An 18,023-nucleotide genomic window follows, 5' to 3' on the forward strand; every position below is an offset into this window, starting at 1 on the left:
TTTCAAATCGCTTTTTTGGGGTCGCTAACAGCTATAAACACGTGTTTGGACGAGATGGAAGAGTTTTAAAGGAAGAGATACAGCATTACAAAAAAAGCTTACAAAAAAGGTCTTCAAAAGTGAGAGTGCTTAAATATTAATTATTTTTATAGATTGTATACAAACGATGTAGATTTTTTATGCAATGAGTATACCTGCCAACTTTTTCTGAGTCAAACGCGTGAGATTTTTGCCTCGTCATGAGCGGTATTTCCGAAAACGTCCGAGCCACTTGCGAAGATTTTCGAAGATTTTACGAACACTTCCGAACGTTGCCGAGAAATGTCCGAAGATATTTGACGACCTTTGAACACTTACGATTCGAACGGATTGTAGACATTTGAAAGCTTTTGCGATTGTTAAAAAGGGCAAAAAAAATCGATACATAAAAAATCGGATTTGTGAGTCAGGCGTGAGAAATTGTCCTTGATGCGTGACATCGCTGTCTTTAGTCCGCAGGCGTGAGACTCACGCATAATGCGTGAGACTTGGCAGGTATAAATGAGTCAAGCTGCGGCTTTGTCCCGCAGTGAATAGTGAAAGAAATAAACACTATCGAATGAAAAACCGCTTTGGCTTAAATTGTAGAATATCCTGCCACTCGAGCAACATTCTACGTAGCCGGCTAACTAATTTTAAAATATGTATAGTTCTTTAAACGATGTAGTTTTTTATGCAATGAGTCAAGCTGCGCCTTTCTCCCGCATTTGTGTCTGCAGAGGTTTTTAGAATAGCCATAAAACACTTAACAGCAGTGAACAGTTAAAAAAAAAAACATTGTCGAATGAAAAACCGACCCTTTGGCTTAAACTGCAGAATACCCTGCCACTCGAACAGTCTACGTAGCGGGTAACTCATTTAACTTAATAAATTCAATTTCCAATCATTAGTTTCAATGTTAAAGTTGTCAGAGTTGTGGTTTTTGTAGTAACTCATGACAGGAGCCGACAACGATTGTTCTTTAGGAGGGGCATTTGACAGACAAATCCGACGATAAGGTGGGGCATTTGAACACCATTTTGGCCCGAGGGGGCGGGAATTTGAACGATCCAATCTTCAAAAGTTCAAATGCCCGGGGTTTGCCCGGGGGGGGGGGGGGATGTTGAAGTTTCGAGTTGATCGGCGCATTATGGACTTTCCAACAATGTTTATACAGGGCAAGCAAATTCGTTACGTTCAAATTCCCGATTTTACTGACATGCGGAAGGCTATTGAAGAACAGCTAACAAAAATAGGGAACACGAGGAAAGCAAAAATCGGACGACCAGTGAGGAAGGGAGGCAAAAGGTGACGCTTACACAAAGGAGAGTTTCAGGTATAGCAGATCTTTGGAGAGGGCTGTGTTAGAATCCAAAACGAAAATTGGCGTTAACCCTGCATACTTCAGAGATGTAACAATGTATGGCATTTTACCCAAATTGAAACTTATTATCTTTGAAAAATGCGTGGTCTTTGGATTCCAATAGTCCTTGCTATGATCTGCTTTTCCTGCATAGTCAGAAACACCACAAAAGTATCTTTATATATACCAGATATAGCTCGTATTCAAGCAGTTGGCAAAGGACATGCACCGACTGTTTGCTTAGGGATGTATGGGCCAGTCCGATGTTAATGGTATTAACCCATTATGCACCAGCCGTTTCCAGAGGTTTTCCAAAATTCAGCAAAATTAGCAAAGTGGTTATTTCCTACCCCATGTGCAGTAAAAATACATAACTTACAGGGCAAAAAAAACAACACCCCTTTGGTCTAAGATAGTTAAAATTACTAATAATGGAATAAAATACACTAGTTGCCTATTAAAAATTTCCCAAAAAACAAACTTGCAGGTAAAAATTTCCGAAATTTCAATTAAATTTGATCCGCGCATCACATGGGTGAAATTTGATCCGTCTCGAGAGCATGTGTTTGTTTACGCAAGATTACACAGTTGTCACGTTTTCTTGATGAAAATAGAAAGAAAAACGTACAGAAAGCTTTTCTAAATGAAAAATTTATTCAGAAAAGTCTTTTTTTACGCCTTAGAAAGAAACGGGTTTAATTATAAATGCGAGATGAGAGACGCGTAAGCGATTTGAAGGAACTACGAGTCCATTTCGAAGCGAATTTATCGACCCGTGGGGGTACGTTTTTCAAATATTTCGCAAAAACTGTTTAGAGTTGCTTTGATTGCCTTTTTCTCGCTGGCGGTGACAAAGTTGGCTCACTGGCCGATGTCGAGTTTACTCTCGTGTGGCTCGCTGGCTGATAGTTTGTTACAGTTGTCGTTTGCTTTAGCTTTGGTTGGATTGAAGTCAGTTTAAAGAGGTTTCTCAGTTTTTGTGTCTACGGCTTCTAGAGAAGCGTAGACACTATGTCATCGGGTTGAGTGAAAGAGTGAAAGAGTGTAAGAGCGTAAATGCCACAGGAATCCCAAATGGAATCCTATCGAAACCTCGACTGACCGAGATCTAAGCGATTGTATTTCCGGATCAGGACAATGGCGACAATACGGTAAATGATGTTTTCCGATGTTGATTTGCTTTTTACAAATAGTTTAAGTGATGATTTGAACCAGAATTCTGTAACTTCTGTAATTTTCATCGCAAACGTGCCCGAATTTACTGCGAGTGATCGCTTTGAACAAACACGGAGTGTCTTCAAATTTTACATGCGTGTTTGCACGCACGCAAAAAAAAAAAAAAAAAACTGAAAGTTTTGGCCTCTAAAAGCAAATGCATCGTTTATTTCAATAAAATGTTTTGTTGGAAAAGCTTTTTGTTGATTTTTGTGTCTTTGTCAATTCATATATGCGCTTGAGAAGCGACAAATGCGTAATCAAGGACAATTTGCATAAGCGGATTGAAATTTGATATGCCAAAGGTCTTCATCAACATGCCGTGAATTTTAGATATTTTTGCGTTCAAGTGTGTTTTTCGGCAAATGATTAATAGTAACGATATCATTTTACGTCAGAAAACATTTTGTTTAATCATTCCAGTTTAATATGCAGTTAATTTTGGAAGCCAACGATATTTATTTATCTACTGCGCATTTTAAACCGCTCTAGGAAAAAGTTAATTTATGCGAAAACTATGGAAACACGACAGGAGTCAAAGGGTTAAAGAATGCTACTTGCCATTCATAAGTTCAGTATAGATTAATTAATAGTTTCTGTTGCATTTTATGCCTGCGTTTCAGGTTAGAACTTTGCTTTGAGTACTTTATGTTTAGAAATGACTTTGCTGCATTGCTTTCAGTACAAATTAAGTTGTGGTTCACGTTGTAAGATTATATAATATATTGTTTATGTTAGCATAAAGTTACAGTTCTCTTCTTACAAAATGTTTGTGGTAAACGATACCAGCTTAATCTCAATCTCACCAGTATTCTGTGCAACATTTTTACAACCATTTTTTTAATCTCTATCCTATTTCCACTCCTCCCTCTTCGTTTTCATTTCAGTCTTATTTCCCTTTTCTTCAATTCTTTTATATCACATTTCTATACCATAACTGCAGTAGACACATGCAGTCTGAGACTGCCTATTTTTTTGATTGCTTTTGCCCGCTGGCGTTGTCTGGATTTGGCACGCTTTCGACGATCAGAACCATGCGGCATTGACGTCACAATCTCTGGGAGCTGCGAGCTATGATTGGTCCCTTGCAATTTTCACTACGTCATTGGAATCCCAGGAATCTTACCTTACACTCAGGAATCTTACCTTACAAACATGCCTCTCAATCACTCGAGATTTTTTCCGCCCGCACAGTACTTTCGCACGGCTCTATAATGCTGCCGCCTCACGTCTTCGCTCGGCTGACTCGTTGGCAATTAGGAGGCACTATTTCGTGCAGAATATTCTACAGTAGCAGAAGGAGGTGTCATCCTTAAGATGACCCCTAAAATGTTCCAAAATCTTGCTTTATGGGTGTGCAATGAATTATTTTGACCTCCTGACAATAATTTCTCACAAGTTATCATTTTTCAAATTTTCTGGCTAAAAGACAACTCAAATAATCAGGGTTATTTTTGTACATAAATAATATAAAAAAATTAACGTATATTGTATACTTATATATTTGCTGTAAACACTTTTTTCCTTACTGTTGTATTTTCCTAACCCAAGCCTAATTTAACTAGCAGAGCTCTTCAACCAGTATTATAAATTCTTCTTCCCCCTATTTTATTTAACTGCACAGAGGTAGTGGCCAACACGAAAGCCTTGTTCCTTTGGCCACTACGCACTTCTTCCATAGAAAGTAAAATCATTAAGTAAATTGCTCTGTACATTTAATTTTTTTCTTACTGTAAAATATACTGTATTTCGTTGTAATAAGTGTATACTACATAAAATTGAATTGAATTGAATTGTATCCAAAGTGGTACCAAACCAGCATGCCCTGGTTTTTCAAAGAGCTGATAACTTTATCTACTGGATAATTCTTTATCCAGTAGGTAAAAGGTTCCTCAGGCAAGTAATTTGTTTTATCTGCTGCCTTATGGATTCATCCACTGGATAAGTTATCTGTCCTTTGTATAACTGGGGCTAGAAAGGTTAATTTGAATATTTTGCTAATTTGAAATCAAAAAAAGACCCTTGCAGCAACTCCTTTTCCCACCACTAATACTGGGTACCTAAATACCCACCCCTCCCCCCCCCCAAAAAAAAAACAATCAAAATGTATGTTTTTTTTTTGGGGGGGGGTGGGTATTTAGGTACCCAGTATTAGTGGTGGGGAAGGAGTTGCTGCAAGGGTCTTTTTTGGATTTCAAATTAGCGATGTGGGGACTCTTTGGAGTTAGAAATTTTCTTTTTTTTTTCAGATAGAAAGATTTTGGCAGACACTTTTTAAGGTTTGACAACAAAAAAGGTATGCTAGATTTTTGTTCATTTTAAGTGAATAATTAGATTTTCAGAATTTCATTTTTGCAGTAATAACGTAGTATAAAACCATCATATACTTTTCATTTCATGACTACTAGTAAAATAAGAGATCATGTTCCTGTTTGTGACTGCCCAGTGAACACAAATGTGTCATCTGCCATTATATGTTATAGATGAATAATAAGTGAAAGATACTCAGGTGCGCACATGACTGTCTCCCAATCTCTTTGATCGTTTTTACTTTATACTATTTTGACGTGGAGGAAAAAATGTTTGGGGTCTGGTATTAGCCAAATGGTACATTTTTAGGTCTTCAAATTATGCGGCATTTGCACCAGATAATCATATTAATAATTATTTTATACTTGAGTGCTCTAAATTATATCCATCTAGGTGACCATGAGCACAGTCATCTCTGTGAACTCAGATACCCCTCCACTCTTTCTTAATTTTCATGCAAATGCTCACCAGAATTGTCTTAGAGAGCCTCCTTCTGTGGCTAGCTCTGTCACTTTTTCAACTGAAGTCTCCCCTCCTCTTTTCCATGCCAGCTAAACTTGCTACAAGGCCACCTTAGCAACAAATTTATTTGGATAGTAACTTAATGCTACCTATATAAGTGACTTGCCCAATGATGTGCAAGCTCACCAACAACAATACTTATGAGCAAACAAGTTAGGTCAACAGTGAACATTCAATTCACATTCATCAGTCAGAGAGTAATACAGACTCTCAATGGAAAATTTAAACAGGAATGTTTGATACCCACTAGATACCTCAACACTCTACTGGTCAAATCCTGGAAGCCCTGGGTCCAGGATGTTCTTGGTGACTGTTCCATGTTGTTCTTGTACCCTCAAATTTACCACTAGCTCCCAAATTTCACTTGACAGTATACCCCTCAAGCAAGTAACAGAAGTTAAGTTCTTAGGTATTTATATTGATGAAGGTCTCACCTGGAAATCGCATATCAATTATATTTGCAAGAAAATCTCTAAGTCCGTTGGTATAATGTACAGATTTCGTTTCCTTTTGTCATCAAACACTAAAAAATCTTTGTATTATACCTTAATTTATCCCTATTTAACTTATTGTACTTCAGTTTGGTCTTCTACTTATGTAACAAACTTAAATCGCATTTTCCTTCTTCAAAAACGAGCTGTGCGAGCTATGACAAATTCTAATCACCTTGCACCTTCTGCACCTTTATTTGCACAATTGAATATCCTAGACATTTTTAAAGTGAATTCCTTTTATATTGCAAAATTTATGTTTTCCTATCACCAACGTTTGCTGCCTTCGCCCTTTCTAAATTTATTTCCGACTGGTGGTCAAATTCATAATTATGATACTAGAACCTCAGCTCATTTTCGACCTCACACCTGCCGAACTAATATCAAGCAATTTACTATACTCTATAGAGGGCCAAAAATATGGAATGCTTTGCCATTATCAATTACGTCTTCCCCTAGTCTATCCACCTTCAAAAGAAAGCTTCTTGATTTCCTCAGTTAATTGCATGAAACGTCCGACTCTGTTATGTCTTTATAGTCTTACCACCACCGTATGTTAAAAAATCTCAATACAATGTCTTTACTGGACTCAAAGTCTCAAAGTGGGGGTTTCTTGAGGTCTCCTCGCCACTTCTTACTTCTTTTACTATTATTATTTACTCTAAACCTATGTACTTGTAATCCTAGTCTATTATTCATTGTAACTTTCTATGTTTGTATGTCGTGGTGAATAAATAAATAAATAAATAAATAAATTATAGTCAAATCTCAATTCAGTTGGTATAGCTCTAACTATGTGGCTAAAATCCTCAAGGGTGACTATTTTGGACCAAGTTCCACGCATTGAAACGCAAATACCAATCAAAACAGATAAAATAATACATTACCTAGAAGTGATGGCGATAAATCCCAAAATTTTGCATTAACAGTGGTGAACCATAAGGGGAAACTCAATTGACGTGAAGCATTGTTCACTAAAATAAATACAGACTAATGTCTCTGATTTCGGATTGCCAAATACTTGACGACAGTCTTGCAACCATACCCTGTCTAGGACGGGTCCAGGGCAGACTTGTTTGAAATTATATACCCTGTTCAGGGCAGAGAGGGCAAAAACCATACCCTATCCAGCGGCCATCCCTGTATAGCCCATATAGGGGAGTACCCCCCCCCCTGGCACCTTTATTTAAATGCAAAATAAATAGGTAAGACCTCAGTTATTCAAAGATCTTTCTTGATCTTTTTTATCTAAAAACATATCCATCAAAATAAGCACAAATTTAAAACATATGTTTAATTAAACCAACCATAGTATTTTAAGTTGCCATTTTGATTGATCAGAAAAAAATCTCTTGATGCAACTCAAAGAACAGCGTTCTCTCAGTTTCTCAGTGCAACAAGTAAAAGAAATTTCAGTAAATGACATCTAACACTGACAGGGGTGGAGGTGATGGTAGGGTGCAAAGGCGGGGTGCAAATTTGGAAGCAGAGTCCATTTAAATATAATTTAATAGGGATATGATGTGGGATAAAGTTACATTGTGATATTTTGTAAATGCAAGCATGCAAAGAAGATAAGATGGCAAGAAAAGGGTAGAAAACAGGAGTAAAAAAATGTGAACAGTGCTGAGCTCTTCAAACCTTCCTGTCCTCTAGTCCTTACAAGTCTTCCAGTCTTTATTGATACCAACTAGGGATTGTTCCAGATATATCTATACCCCTAGCCTCCCTCCTCAAGGTTATTGGATTTTAACCTTCCCACCCCTTTGAAATTCCATGTAGGTTAGCCGTAGGTCTTTGATTCAAATCTTGTTTATGGCGGGTGGTGTCTGCCTTTTTTTGTTTGGATTTTTAACACGCGATTTCATAAGTCTTTGTAGTGTTTTTGCAGGCTTATAGACCTTTCATACGCTGCCTTAAGAGTTTTTTTTTTCCCATTTTTTCTTCACGGCAAAAAACACTGCCAAAAACTAAGGATGACACCGTGATACCAAATATAATGTTTTTTCTGTTAAAAACACCAAGACCGTTTTGGGAGTTGAAATGAGTCAGATTAGTGCCTGGGGGGCATTTTGGAATAGATATTTTGTAGTGGGCTTTTAAATTTTTGGCAGGGCCCTTTTTGTTGTTGTTGTTGTTGTTGTTGTTGCTGTAGTTTTTTATTGGCAATGATTTGGAATTCCGTGCCATGCCTCAGGGTTTACTAGCCTGATTCTCAGACAGTCCTGGTTGCGACATGGCCACACACTCTCTCCCTTCCTCAGACAGCATGTGACTGCGAGCAATCATGACTGTCCGAGAATCAGGCTAAAGGTCAACTAGACAAGCCCACACTGATAAACCTGGGGGCAGGGGTTGGGAGGTGGAATTACTCCATAAATAACTTAGGCCCGGTTCATAAGTCAAATTTCTACCGTGTCAAATTCAATTCAATTAAGTGCGGCAGAAATGCAACTGTTGATTCAGACGTCGCACTTGTGCCGCACTTAATTCAGAGTCAATATTACAGTGTCTGTCGGTCAGCAGTAAATATGATAGTTTAGGGTATCCAATATGGCGGACGAATATACGCGTGACCAAAATATTCTCCTTACTGTGCACTTCTTCATCAGTGTCATCATCAGAGCCGCAATAGCTCTCCTGCAGTACTTCCATGTAGTTTCCTGCGAGGATTTTCTCTTCTTCAGATGAGCTTTCTTCTTCATTGGAATCGCGCGGGTGCCATGACGCCATTTTGGACGGTCAGCCTTGATTTACGCATGCTCAACACATTAACATATGTAAATGTATAAATTCGATTCAACACGGCAGAAATCCGACGTTTGAATCGGTGCCGCATTTCTGCCGGATAATGCGACAAGACCAGTCGAACGTACGGCAGAAATCCGGCAGCTTATTCAGACGTCAAATTTCTGTCGAATTTAATTAGTTTAATTGAATTCAACACGGCAGAAATTCAACGTATGAACCGGGCCTTACCGTAATGATTCCATTTAGCGCCCAGGGCACTTATTTACTTATGGTACCTCAAGGGAGTGGGCTTATAAGGGACAGGGTGCTTATTTCTTTTATGAGAAACAGCAAATGTGCAAAACCAATTGTTGATATTTATTTAAAATGAACAATAACGGATACTGTAAAAGTAACGTACAGTGAATATTCAGTTAATGGTAGGGAATTTTGAAAATCACCAGACGTGAGTGTATTCAAAGAGATACCTTCAGTGTTGTTTGCATCAATAACAAATCTTTCCAGCGCAGTATCTTATTCTGTCAAAGGGATTATTGTCACGTGATTTGCTTATGGCTTGATTTGTACTACCTTGAACCGTTCTAATCCTATTTGACAAGTCTTGTCTTGAAGCCGTGAATGTTTTCTATCACTGAAACAGAATAGGGGCATTGATTGGAATGAGGGTGCTTACGCAATATGGGGTCGCTTATTAACAAAAATCAGAGGGGGGGCCAATCAAAGAGGGAGAGCTTATTGAAACAAAGGCGCTAAATCAAGTCATTACGGTAATATGCAGGGATGCTGCTTAACAGGGTAGTTAAAAGCTAGTCATTGTCATAGACAAATTAAAGATGTGCTGATTCTGTGGTTATGGGTACCATGGAAATGAGGTGCTTTTTAAAAGGCAATAACTCTTCATTCCATTGTGTTATTTTCATGTTTTTTTTTTCTTTCTTTATTGATTATTCAATATGTTAAATACTGGGGAGAAATCTTAATCTTATAAGCCCCGGCTTTCTTTGAGATTTCCCCGCCACAAGTCATTTTCCTAGCTGTTTTGTTACTTTTCTTTTAATTGTAGTTGTCACTTTTTTGTTATGGATGGATAAAAGTTGCTTGAAACACTGAAGAGGCAATACGTCTAATAAAGTTCATATCTGATGCTTATTTTTTTTTAACTTCTTTTTCTCAGCTACAATGTAACTGTTGCAGATGTCTTGCTCTTTCTGGCTGAAACCCTCAAAAGAAGATTCTCTCTCGAGTGACATCTCAGGGCAGCATAATCCTGCCACCAAGAGGAGCACAATCTATCCACAGAAACCTTGCAAAAGACAAGCAACCTTGCAAACAATCTACCTTTAATCAGCCTGCCACTTTAACCACTTCAACTCTTTCTTATGTACATAAGTTTACAGAAGGAAATGAAACCGCCCCAAGTTAAAGAGGCCATTTACTATAAGAAAGGCTCTTAAAATAAGAATGATAAGAAGCAGAATACAAAGAGTAATAAGTAAAATCCCTGCAAACAAGAATGATGCACAATTCATCAAACTTGAATGCTATTATGCAGGAATTAAGAAAAACAGTGTCAGTAAACAAGTTTAAAATATTAAATTTGTAAGAGAAAATGGAAACGGCAACACTGACATCTTTGGCAATAATTATTGAATTAAGAATGTAGTGAACTGATAAAAGGAAATTCTGCTGGTTTCTCTACATCTAATCCAGACAGAAAGAGACGTTTAACAATATTATAACTATAAAAATGCTTGGGTGCTGATTGGCTTATAGCTGTTGTCTATAAGAGTACAGACAATAACAATGATGTTAGATGTAACAAGTACACCTTATCGATGGAAACTTGGCAGTAAGTTTTGACATTGACATTTTACGACACCATTTTATGGTGTACAAGAGTATAGACCATAGAAAACTGCCATTGATTTGTTTAATATACAAAAGAAACTTTGTTTACAGGTCCATTAAGTCACATGTAAACTGAAAATGAAAGCATCACATTTTAAACAGGCACTTTTTCATGACCCCAACCCCCGTCATACCTTGTTCTACTTTTGGGGAAATTTTCCATAGCGTCCCCTTCCCCCCCCCCCCCCCACCCCAACAACAACAACAAAAAAACTGCTGAAAAGTCATGACCCCCCACAAAATCATCCTAGCGCCCCCCCCCCCCCCCTCTCCCCGCAGATATAATCAGAATCCTCTCCTGGGAAGCTGTTGACACACAAATTTTACATGCATAAGACTGCTCAATGAAAACCACCTTGTACACCAGATGAAAAGAACCACAGGAAAGCAGCGCTTGATATCTTTCCCTCAAGCGGGCCGTACTTTAGGATTTAATCCACAGACTCAAAAATCTAAACATGACATGAGTTTCTACTTCAGCAAGGAAAGGATTAAAAATCATTAGATTAAAAAATTTTAGCGTAAACTTGTCACCCATAGTAACATCAATAAAAACAACACCTCCACAATGTCACATTTATTGTATATCTATAAAGCTCCGTACATTTACATTGCTATCAAAGTATCCTTTTCCATTATTTACAAATAATATTTTGGCCAGAAATGTTGAGTCTCTAAAAATGAGATTACAACTTCTATTCTAAAACTAAACATACAAAATGAGTTGTTTTGATCTTTTTAACGTTTAGTTTTCTTTGTTCCAATGTCATAGGTTTGGCACGTACCTCAATGCAATATATACATTGTACATGTTACGTGATATATTTATTCACAAAATAAATTTCAAAAAACACAGAGCAAACAGCATACGAAAGAAACGAGTGTGCCTTCTTTGAACTCTACTAACATTTGTCTTAAAACAGAACTTTCCCTTGCTAACACAGTTTTCTCTTTCTCATGTGCTTTTCCCACATGGTCATAAACGCTTTAAACATGATTCCGTAAAAGGAGGTATTTTTACGCGGTTTATGAATACACGCCAAAAAGATCTTGGCAAGTGTACAGAAAAGCCAAAAAGAAAATTGGGAGTAACCATGCATTTTTCAAAGATAATGAACAATATCTAAAACGCTTTTAAATTCATAACAATGTATGGGATTTTTCCAACTTGAAACTTAAGGACAGTGCCTACTTTTGTTACTGCGCATACATTCTGTTTATCTCAAGGATACTCGGATTTGCTATGGGTCGTGCCTACTTAAACAGGGATTTTTTTGCACTGTTTAAAACTATGTGGAGAAAGCAAAACTTAGCAAGTGTTCTTGGTATCCAAAGAGAAAATTGGGGGTAACCATGCATTTTTCAGAGATGATATCAGCTTCAATTCAGAAAAAAACACCATACATTCCTTTATATTTTACTGCTTTTTGGAAGTATTGTTGCTTAATTATCTCTAAAAAAATGTGTGGTTACCAACAATTTTGGATTCCAAAAGCCCTCTGCTTTGTTCATTTGCTTTTCCTGCATAGTCATAAACCGCGCAAAAATATTTATGTATTAGTAGGCACCACCCTCACCACCGCTTTTCATTGATACGCAAACCTCGAATAAAAACTCCCGCGAGCATTTGGTGCTCTTGTTTTCAAAAATATGGCGGCCACTGTGTAGCCTGTTCGTTTGACATGGTTGCTTCTTATTCTTCAAGTTTACGTTGGCGAGTGGTGTATTTGCTCGTGCAGGGGTTGAGTGCGATAGCTATAGCAGGACTTCTGAAAGTGGGGTTCACATTTCTGGAGAAAATTACCCAGTCATTATCCAGCCCGGACCGGAAAAGCAAGTAAAATAAATAAACAAGCATGCAGTAGATGACATTGATCGCCTTTTATCATTTACTGCACATGATGTATTGTTTATAAGAAGAGTGACTGAGCAATATCCAGAAGTGTACGAAGATGAAATACAGGGATGGCTCACTTCAGTACGCAAGAGGAAAGACAGTCAGTATGGTTTTCCATCAGTCGATGCTCAACCCCTGCACGAGCAAATACACCACTCGCCAACGTAAACTTGAAGAGTAAGAAGCAACCATGTTGACCGAACAGGCTACACAGTGACCGCCATATTTTTTGAAAATAAGAGCGGCATTCCTATAACACCATTTAAGGAGCGCATGATTGACGGAAGCAAATCACCAAATGCTCGCCAAAGTTTTTATTCCAGTGTCCTGTATCAATCAAATCGGTGGTAATTATCTCTAAAAAATTTGTGGTTACCCCCAATTTTGTTTTTGGAATTCAATAACACTTGTTAAGGTCTTTCTTTCCTGCATAGCAATAAACTGCGCAAAAATACCTGTGTCTTAGTAGGCACATTCATCCTTAAGAAATCAGTTTCTAGGACCATCCTGAGATGAACAGAACATGCACAATAGAAAAAGAAGGCACTGTCCTTAAAATTGAACCTGTGAAAAGTAAACAAAACAACAAAACAGAAGTCCTGGCCACTTGGCCATAGAGCACAAATAAAGGCTGATAGAATTTATATATCAAGTAAGTAAATATAAAACAGAAGTTTTCTCAGTCTCGTATGTGACTCATCAAAATTCACAAACAAGCTTCACAAAAAAAAAAAAAAAAAAAAAAAGAAAATGGCATAGGGATAAACCCAAAAGATGACTGATTGGCTATACCGCTTCTACATATGAACTTGCTCTGTGTTTTGAACACTAAATTAAAAAGACACTGATTCTTAATTAAACCTCTGCGTAGCTTTCACTCCGTAAAAACTAAACTCTTACATTAAGATCTTGCACAAGATAAACACAAGGGAAAGATGACAATGAAAGCCCTCCTTATTGTAGATTCAAGTATATCTTTTTGATCCTGTTATAATAATTTGGTTTTCAAGTCCACTTTCAATGTGGGGGAAAACAGATTTTTATGTAAAGCTTCTGACTGACAAGGATCCAAATTCTGTTCCTGTCTCGTCATTGGTTCATTTTAAAACGCTGTTTAATTCAAAATGGCGGACATGCGTACTCCATTGGAAACAGCTCATTTTCCAGCTATGCTCTGATTGGTTGATTTTGATCCAAAATGGCGGACATGCGAACTGCATAGAAAACAGCTCATTTTGCTGCTGTGCTCTGATTGGTTGATTTCGATCCAAAATGGCGGACATGCGTACTGCAGCGGAAACAGATTTTTTGCTGCTGTGCTCTGATTGGTTGATTTCGATCCAAAATGGCGGACATGCGTACTGCAGAGGAAACAGATTTTTTGCTGCTGTCCTCTGATTGGTTGATTTCGATCCAAGATGGCGGCTGCACCTGTAGCAGAAACAGCTCACCTTATAAAACAGTTGGAGTTTTACAGCGTTTGGCGTAATTGTGTTCAAAGACAGGATTTATGCCTCTGAGACGATAAAATGACCATAAATGAGAACTTTTTCAAGCAGCATTGATGGAAACATAAGATTGGATGTTTGTATGGATAAAAAAGTCTGTGTGGAGTTTAATTAACGCTTGTGGACTGTTCACTTCTTGAAGAACCGCACGAAGTTGAGCTGAAGAATTGAAGAATTTACATGTAAATTAGCAACGTTGGAAAGTGGAACAGAAAAGGATTAAAACCCAACGAGTTTTAGATTGACGTCTGACTTCAAGCTGTTCCTGGTTTTTTAACCTTGTGTACAGGGAATTTTTTTAACGGAGAAACAGTGATAAGCTTTCTTCACCATGTTTAATTCTGTGTAGGTGAGTTTTGAGATGTAATAAAATGTGCTTGTTTGAAATGTAATGGTCAAGTTAAGTATTTCTTCGTCGACAAACCGGTCTATCTGATTATGACATAATTTCATACTTCAATTAAGACAGAAACCACCCCGCATTGAGCCAGGTTTCTTGTAATATTAAATTTGCACCAAAAAGCATCTTATCTAAGATGTTTTTCAATCTTTTATTGTCGGCTGGACGTTAACGTAAGATTTTAGTTTTTACGGAGCACTTACATACTTGTTATTGGAGTTTTAAATTAAGTTAGTTTGTTACAAAAATGCAGATGAAAATTGCGCTTAAACTTTGACGACATTAAATACAGATACGGTCACCATGTGCTTCTTTGAGTTTGTTACGAACAGGATCACTTATGTTATTGCCATACAAATTCAAGAATCTCAGAGTAGTATTATTATTACGTAACCCTTCACAAATCTTATCAGCGCATTCACTGTCGAGTTTATTGTGAGACAAACCCAAGTATTTCAGAGTATTATTATTACACAACCCTTCACAAATCTTATCAGCGCATTCACTGTCGAGTTTATTATGAGACAAACCCAAGTATTTCAGAGTATTATTATTACACAACCCTTCACAAATTTTATCAGCGCATTCACTGTCGAGTTTATTGTGAGACAAATACAAGTCGGTCAGAGTATTATTATAACGCAACCCTTCCCAAATCTTATCAGCGCATTCACTGTCGAGTTTATTGTGAGGCAAACCCAAGACTGTCAGAGTTGTGTTCTCAGTAAGCATCTTAGCAATGACATCACACTCAACATAACCTAAATTTCTATCAAAGACAAGTACACTTCGAACTGTCATAAACTTACCGAAAGTACGTGCCAAATCTAAATGAAAATTACTACCTTCTTTTTTGCATTCCTTAATGCACTCCACTGCAACAACAAACTTTTCATCTTCATTCTCGTTGAGGTGAGCCGCCAAACTCTGGATAAGAGCCGTTGCTCTCTCTTCTGATTCTTGTGCGAGTATGCTGCATGTAAACAACAGCACTTGTTTGAGGTCAGCATGCTCAGAGAAATATCTCTCGTCAGCAGCTAAATCTTCAGGACTCATTTCTCCACACATAAGCTGGCAACAGAGATAAAAGGAAGCGAACCACTCTTCAAAACTCTTGTGAACAAAGGAGTACTGGGGATGTGGTTTTCGTCTGCTGCTTCCGCGCTGCCATGACAGGAAACCGAACCCTGGGATTTCATCCGTGTGACTTTCAAGTTGATTCTTCTCAAAAAACTTCTTGTTTTCAAGTAGAGCCTTCCACGCTATCAAGCCAAGCTGCTTTAGCTGTGATTTGTGCTCTTCAGTGACATTTTTACTCGTTTCTGGTAAGTTCTTCTTTTTCTTGTACCTTCTCAGGACATCCTCTACAATCTCCCAGTAAAGTTTTGTTTTACTTTCGGGAAGCTTGCCCTCCGAGTCTTCACAAAGAAGGCAGATAAGTGCAGTGTTGAGGGGATTTGCGATCAATTCTTTTAGGCTCTGATCTTCCTCCAGTTTGTCTAAGAGATTTTGGGCCGTTTTTGCTCCCTGTTCTCCCTTGCCTTCAAAGAATTTTTGAATAAACCCACTGGCATCAGTTGAGGTAAATCCTTCTATTTCCAGGAGCGTGTCACAGTATTTCACAACTTCTACGCCAGCCTCGTGCCGAGCTGTAACCACAAGGGGACATTTATGGAGCATTGTACTTTTACCTTTGATGATGTCTTGTAACTCTGGCAATTTACCACTCGGTAACTCGTCTAATCCATCCAGGACAAGCAAAACATTAGACTGATTGTGTTTAATGAAGTCGAAGAATTTCTCTTGCTCCTTTTCTTTAATATCTGAAGGCAGGACTTGAGCGGCAATGGCGTCCTGAAGGTTTGAATTGATGTCACAACATCTCACCAACAGAACCAGTTTAAATCTCAGAAAATCTTTTCCTGCTTTACCGGTGGCCCAATCAAACGCAAGTTTGTTGCAGTATGTTGTTTTCCCCATACCAGGGTCACCCTCAATTAACACTGCCCTTGGGTTGGAGCAGTTTTGATGTGGTTGAAAGATAGCAGACATTTCCACAACTTTTTCCGTCAATGTTCCTCTCGTTTTATCCTTGTTGCGCATCATAAGCCGGGTGAAGATTTCTCCAAGGGAAAAGAAGAAATTTCCTTGACACCAAGGGAAAAGATCAAGGTATCCTACATCTGTTCTGTACAGTTCACGTATTGGGTCAATATACTCTGCCTCCAAACCATCTAAAAGTAAAAGGAATTATTAGCAAAATACTATATCGGGTTTTGTTTAGACTCTTCACACCTGTTTTTGCTTTACGGTCAGTATAAATTACAGACTGAACAGGCTCCCAAGAGGGGTATAGGGCAAAGACGAAAATCAACAGTTTTTTTCCATGGGATAAGCCACAAAATATCAACAATTTTGCGGGTTTGATTTTCCTTTGGACTGGATTTTATAATGGACAACTATGTAAAAAAAAAAAAAAAAAAAAAAAAAAGAAAACTGGAAAACCTTCTGTAACCGTTCCAGTTCAGTACTGTTATCATTGACAAAGAGAATAATGAAACGTTGTAATTATTGCTTTTTCAAACACCAGTGTCAAGAGAGTTTGGGAACAAAAAAGGGGCTTTATTGCGCTGTAAGCCGATGGGACCCGAGGTGAAACGATAAAACTACTGCGCCTTACTAGAGGGAGGGTAATAGGTAAAAAAAAAGTTCCTAGTCGTCTTGAGGTCACTAAAGGTAATGATTAAGGAGGCTCGTGGCAGCCAAGTTTTTTTGGACATGGGGTGGAAGTTTTGAAATTACAATCTCGCCTAGAAAATCAACTTCCATCTCCTTCACACTACATCATCATTTCAACATATGATCAGAGTTAATTTTCTCATCCGGTTCAAATGAAAAGACATGGTGCCAATTTTTATTTGCCAGAGATTTTGCCTACAAGTTGTCTACATTGAGGAGTTTAAATCCCTAAAGTTTCGTCATAAAGTGTCTGACTAGATTTCGAGATAAACAACAATGTTTAAAATGAGAGGCTATGCGCTACCGTTGCTCCGGTAATAGTTGTTGCTTGGAAACCGATGAGAAAATTAACTTTGATTGAAATGATGATGTAGTATGAAGGAGATCGAGGTTTATCTTGTATGTGAGATTGTAATTTCAAAACTTCCACCCCGCGTCCAAAAAAACTGCCGCGAGCCTCCTTAATACAACTAGCAAGAGCTATTTGGTCCGTTTAAAGATAAAAAGAACCCACCCACATCAGAACCAACCTACGGGCCTGCTAAGATCTGCTTTTCCCGCATAGTCATAAACCGCGCAAAAATACTTCGGTATTAGTAGGCACCGTCCTTAACTCAAAGAAATCTGTCACTATGTCTACATTTTGTATAATTCAATTATTGTGACAATGAAAATAGCAGGGCGCAGATAACCAACCAGTGTCTGGGTTGACGATGTAGGAGAGTTTGTCGCTCGGGACACAGAAGAGTGTCTGTTGTCCGTATTAAGGTAGCCGAACACAGTTTTTCCAGTATGCAGGTGTTGGTGAGCATTATTTGAAAACTAAGTACTTCTGAGTACTTGAAGTTAGCATGGTGCAAGATCAACGAAGAAGGAATAAATTTTGATACTTCTTGTTGAG

At 38.0% G+C, this 18,023-nt stretch overlaps 1 protein-coding gene and 1 long non-coding RNA gene across 2 annotated transcripts in view; one reads left to right on the top strand and one right to left on the bottom strand.

Moving 5' to 3' along the window:
• Positions 1-1,172: 1,172 nt before the first annotated feature.
• Positions 1,173-10,749, top strand: LOC146474513 (uncharacterized). The gene is made up of 3 exons (XR_014866149.1): positions 1,173-1,326; positions 4,846-4,892; positions 9,845-10,749. It is a non-coding gene; the product is annotated as an uncharacterized LOC146474513 (long non-coding RNA).
• A 3,916-nt stretch (positions 10,750-14,665) lies between these two features.
• The window catches only part of LOC146474514 (uncharacterized), a 62,461-nt gene continuing 59,103 nt past the window's right edge, over positions 14,666-18,023 (bottom strand). The window contains exon 11 of the mRNA XM_085117136.1: positions 14,666-16,617. Within this exon, the coding sequence (XP_084973262.1) occupies positions 14,666-16,617 (1,952 nt within the window). The remainder of the gene's footprint in view (positions 16,618-18,023) is intronic.

Source organism: Pavona decussata, unplaced genomic scaffold (assembly GCF_977016875.1).
Source record: "Pavona decussata unplaced genomic scaffold, jaPavDecu1.1 SCAFFOLD_89, whole genome shotgun sequence".
Lineage (NCBI taxonomy): Eukaryota > Metazoa > Cnidaria > Anthozoa > Scleractinia > Agariciidae > Pavona > Pavona decussata.